This window comes from Elephantulus edwardii, unplaced genomic scaffold (genome assembly GCF_000299155.1).
Source record: "Elephantulus edwardii isolate Elephantulus edwardi_28Jun2011 unplaced genomic scaffold, EleEdw1.0 scaffold00070, whole genome shotgun sequence".
In the NCBI taxonomy this organism is placed as follows: Eukaryota; Metazoa; Chordata; class Mammalia; order Macroscelidea; family Macroscelididae; genus Elephantulus; species Elephantulus edwardii.
Genome location: NW_006399820.1, coordinates 1,176,837 through 1,182,241, shown reverse-complemented (window position 1 = coordinate 1,182,241; position 5,405 = coordinate 1,176,837). Strand labels below are relative to the sequence as shown.

Sequence of the window (5,405 nt, the reverse complement as noted above, 5' to 3'; positions counted from 1 at the left end):
CTCATCTGTTCCAATGCAGTGCACATTATTTGTGCCCTTTTCTTAGTTTCCCCCCAACCCCAATGTCAGTCCTGTTTTATAACAGTGGCGTTATACAGTATTTGTCCTTTTGTGACTGAGATATTTCACTCAGCACAATGTCCTCTACGGTCCCCCATTTTGTATAATACTTTTTGAGCTCCTTGTTTTTTAGTGTTGTGTAGTATTCCATTGTGTGAATATACTATAGCTTCTCCATCCAGTCATTTTTTGATGGTCACTTAGGTTGTTTCCATCTCTTTGCTATTGTGAACAACGCAGCAAGAAATACGGGTGTGCATATATCAGCGTGGGTGGCAGTTCTGGTTTCTTTAGGGTATATTCCCAGTAGTACAATTGCTGGGTCAAATGGAATTTCTATTTCCAACTTTTTGAGAAAGCATCATACTCCCTCCCATAGTGGTTGCACCATTTTACTCCCACCAACAGTGAAGAAGGGTTATAATTTCTCCACAACTTCGTCCGCACTTGTTGTTTGCTGCTCTGTTGAACTTTGCCATTGTTACTGGTGTAACTATCTCATAGTTGTTTTGATTTGTATTTCTCTCAGAGCTATGGATTTTGAACTTTTCTTCGTGTGTTTGTTGATAAAATTGGGAAACTATCTGCAGAAAACTCAAGCAAGACCCACACCTCACACCATACACAAAAACCAACTCAAAGTGGATCAAGGACCAAGGACTATAAACTTCATCAGAGAAAAGCTTCGAAGAACTCTAGAAGCCCTAATCCACAACATTAACAGTCTTCCAAGCATCTGAAAACCCTGCAACCAGGAGAGGATAAAATAGATGAGTTGGACCTTCTAAGAATCAAATCCCTATGTACATCCAAAAACTTCTCCAACAGGGTAAAAAGGAAAGCCACAGTCTGGGGGCCCGGGGTGGGGGGTGGATATTTGGTAATGACATGTCTGATAAGGGACTTATATCTAGAATTTATAGCATACTCTAGCACCTCAATAACCCAATGCAAAATGGTCATGGATATGAACCAAAGACGACGTTCAGATGGTGAACAAACACTTGGAGATATTTTTATGAGCACTTCCTTATTGAGCCTTATTTGAGATGTTTCTAATAATTTTAGAAATGCTGTTTGTCATTGTGAGATTATTTCTAGAGAGTACATTTCTGCACATCAGATTGGTGAGTTACGAAATATATGTTTATGCCTGCCTGGAACTTGCTCGTGGGTAGCATTGGAGCTGAGCCCTTCGGGTCAGGATGATCACCGACGTGCAGCTCGCCATCTTCGCCAATATACTGGGAGTGTCACTCTTCCTACTTGTCATTCTTTACCACTACGTGGCCGCCAACAATCCCAAGAATCAAGAATGAGAGTGGTGCTTCCTACCCCCCTCCCCGCCCTGGGGTTCCAGGACATAGTCTGAGGCAAGATGGAGGGTGTGAAGGGCCTTCACACTTCACTTCATCCCTTCTGCCCATCACAACATACAAAACAACTACTCCTGGATTTTTCCAAACAACTTTTATTTCCTCAAAGTCTTCCTTAACCCTATGGAACAAGAAGCTAGCACCGAACAGGGCTCAGTGTAGGGGCTTATTTCTTTTCTACTCCACAATATAAAAATATAGATTTATAATTTAAAAGAAAAGAAATATATGTTTATACTGCAGATAAAAAAAATTATGCATCTGTCTATATCTATCTATCTATCTATCTATCTATCTATCTATCTATCTATCCATCTATATCTATCTATTGTCCTATCTTCCTACCTACCTACCTACCTACCTACCTACCTACCTACCTACCTACCTACCTATATATCTCAGGAGTGCCTGAGTCAAGCCATAGTACTTTCAATTACATCATATACATAGCGAAACTAGACAACGACTAAGAAAGACTCAATATCTTTGACTTATGTTCTTGGCTAAGACTATTGAATATATACCACGGACTTCCAAAGGAACAAACAAACATGTCTTGGAGGACTTGGAGGACTTCTTAAAGGCAAGGATGCTATAACTTCATTTCTCATACTTTAGGTATGTTGCCAGGGATGGCCAGTCCTTAGAGAAAGACATCATGCTGGGAAAGGTAGAGGGTCGATGAAAGAGGAGAAAATCCTCAATGAGATGGATTTAACACAATGACTACTACAGAGGTCATGGTAATGGCACAGGAAGGAGCAAAATTCAGCTCTGTTGTTGATAGGGTCACTGTGAGTTATAGTGGCTACTTGATGGAACTAAGAACAACAATATATATATTTTCAAATTAACTTCTAGAGGGTATATAGTATACACTAGTCCTTGTTTTCCCAGTGTCAGTATTGATGTACATAAAAATATCTTTTGAATATAGGTGAAATTAATCTATCAAAGATATGTTATTTCAATTTAATTAACATGTATCTTATTATGAATGAAGTTGAGTACCTTCTATTTTATTTTTTTTCACTAGTTTATTTTCAAAATTCTTACACAGACTCAAACAAATTCTTTCAAATTGTACAACCCAATGATTAATCCCCCTCTCCCCCTACACATCCCTCTGCTTCCAGCCTCTCCCACGCCTCCTGGATCCTTATACTCATTCTACAAATTATGCAATATTTATACTCATGGGACTCAGTTCACTCAGCATAATGCTTTCCAGTCCCTCCCAAGTTAGATAAAAATTTACAGTTATTGCTCCGCGTGCTGCACAGCATTCCATTGTGCGAATGTACCATAATTTCTAAATCCATTCGTTTGTGGTTGGACATTTGGGTGGTTTCCATGTTCTTGCAATGGTGAATAATGCTATGAACATTGGTGTATAAATCTCAGTTTGTGCCTCAGTTCTCATATTTTCAGAGTATAATACCTAGGTCATATGGAATTTCTATGTTCAGATTTTTGAGGAAGCACCAAACTGCCTTCCAGAAAGGTTGCACCATTTTATAATCCCACCAACAATGTATAGGAGTTCCTTTCTCACCACATCCTCTTACTTGCTGCCCTATTAAACTTTTCCATTCTTACTGGAGTGCGATAAGTACTTTCTATTTTATACTACACATCTGCTGTTAGGGACCACGTCAGTGTACTGAAAAGCAAAGATGTTAGTCTAGAGATTAAGGTGCATGTAATCCAGGCCATGGTCTTCGCAATTACTTGCTATGCATCAGAGCTGGATGATGGCTAACGATGACTGAAGAAGAATTGATGCCTTTGAATTTTACTGGAGAAGAGTCTTGAACATACCATGAACCACCAAGAAAACAAATAGATCTGTCTTGGAGAGGGTTAAACCAAGTTTCTCCTTGGAGGCTGGGGTTTTGAAGCTCCATCTCACATACTTTGGACATGTGGCCAAGAGAAACTGGTCCTTGGAGAAAAACATACGTTATACTCCCAGTGATCTTTACACTGATATAAATAAAGTCAATTACAAGTATATTTAAAACATTCAGAGAAGTCACTTTTTTACTTTGTGCTCATTTCACTCCATGAGGGGCTACTTTTGCTGTCTATACTAGGTAAGTGCCAACACTATCAATACTATAGCCTTCTTGGCATTGTCTTATGACTTTGGTAACATCACGAATTTAGTGAGTATTGGTAAGGACTTAGTTATAGTTCCTAACCAAGTTCAGGTCAAGTGTCCCTAACACACACAAGTGTTCTGACACACAAATAGAAGTGACATGAGGAGCATTTCACAGACAATATCAACAGTGGCTCAACATCAAAATAATTTCTGGAAGGAACTCAAAGCTGGTGAACCATTGTTAATGTAGGTTTTCAGGTAGAGAAAAAAATGAGCTGTTTTTAACATTCAGAAACACCATACATAGATGAGTTGAAAATAAAAAATTGGTTCTAATCTACCAGCTGCTCTGGGATGGGCAATCTCTTCCCATACAATTAACTGCCTCTGAAAACCTGCTGGAGGATCAGCTACGAGTCGGTTTCATCCAAACCAACAGTACGTAATATGCACACTTCTGTGATTAAGCTAACTTAGATGTAAAGTTCATTTAGAGCTATTGCTCTTAAGAGGTAATTTCCTAGGGTAAAGGATACTTTGGACACCTTAGCAGGAGGGAATAGTCCTTGGAAAAAAGACAGACATCTTGCTTGGAAAAGTGGAGCATCAGAGAAAGAGAGGAAGATCAGATGAATAGACACAATGACTGGAACAACAGGCTTCATTATATTGGAGATAATGAGGATGACACAGAACAGAGCAAAGCTCAGATGTGTTGTTCATAGGGTCATTAAGAGTCAGTTGACTTGCTAGCACATAACAATAACAAAGGATGTGGTACACAAAATCCAGAAAGTATAAGTGAAGATCAAATATAACTGAGACTTCTACATGCATCCCCCAAGCATCTTTTTCCAGCCATACAGCTTATTCTTTATCTTCAGATTGTGAACCACCAAGATAGATGAGAGATAGCTTTGTCTCAGGGGAGCCATCATTTCATTTAATGATGGACTTTGGTGCCCCCAAAAAGGCTGTAAGAAACCAAGAAATCATAAAAATAAAATGAGAACCACCAATCAGTTCATTTTCTATAAATAATATACTAAAGTTATAATAGGTTGCCCCTTAGAAATCTCAGTTCAGGAATTTATATTTTCATCAGTATGGAGTCATTTTTTCATATTGGTCAAGGGTCAGTAAGTTCAGGCATCATCAGAAACAAGTACCACATTGCAACAGGTCAACTGAAATGAATGCTTTGTTCACATGATAATATTTCTTTCTTTCACTTTCTGTCTGTAGATACATTGGTTTTCATAAGGAACTAACACAGGTCTTCATTCACATAGCTAGAGCTGTCTCCTCCATGGTTGCTGGCTATGACCTCATTGATCAGGTAAGGTCATATGTTCTGTCAAAAAGAAATAGCTTAGAAGAAAATGGACAGATTGCTATGCAGGTTGAATAGACTATTTGCTATTGGGCTGGGCAGCATGCTATCATGGAGTGTTCTTATTAAGATTATATATGTATGTATATACAGATGTAAGGGCACTAGTGATTGGAACATGGAATGTGAGAAGCAAGAATGTAGGAAAATTAGACATTGTTAAGAAAGAAATGGAATGCATAAATATTGACATACTAGGTATTGGCAAAATGAAATGGCTTGGCATGGGACATTTTGAATCAGATGATTATATGATTTACTATGCTGGGGATGAAAAGGTGAGAAATAATGGGGTTGGTTTCATAATTAAAGAAATCATTTCTAGATCTATCCTGAAATATAATGTGGTGAGCGACAGGATAATATCCATATGCATACAAGGAAGTCCAGTGAATACCACTATAATTCAAATTTATGCACCAACAACTAGAGCCAAAGAAGAGGGAATAGAAGATTTTTACCAACTTTT

The 5,405-nt window shown here is 38.3% G+C and overlaps 1 protein-coding gene across 1 annotated transcript; it reads left to right on the top strand.

The window, feature by feature from the left end:
- Positions 1 to 1,265: 1,265 nt before the first annotated feature.
- LOC102857272 (dolichyl-diphosphooligosaccharide--protein glycosyltransferase subunit 4-like) lies at positions 1,266 to 1,379 on the top strand. The gene has a single exon (XM_006888642.1). It carries the CDS (start codon positions 1,266 to 1,268, stop codon positions 1,377 to 1,379), a length of 114 nt encoding a protein of 37 aa, XP_006888704.1.
- Positions 1,380 to 5,405: the final 4,026 nt, after the last annotated feature.

What these genes read in the sequence shown, in the direction of transcription:
- LOC102857272 (XM_006888642.1), top strand. Translation starts at nt 1,266, where the DNA reads ATGATCACCGACGTGCAGCTCGCCATCTTCGCCAATATACTGGGAGTG.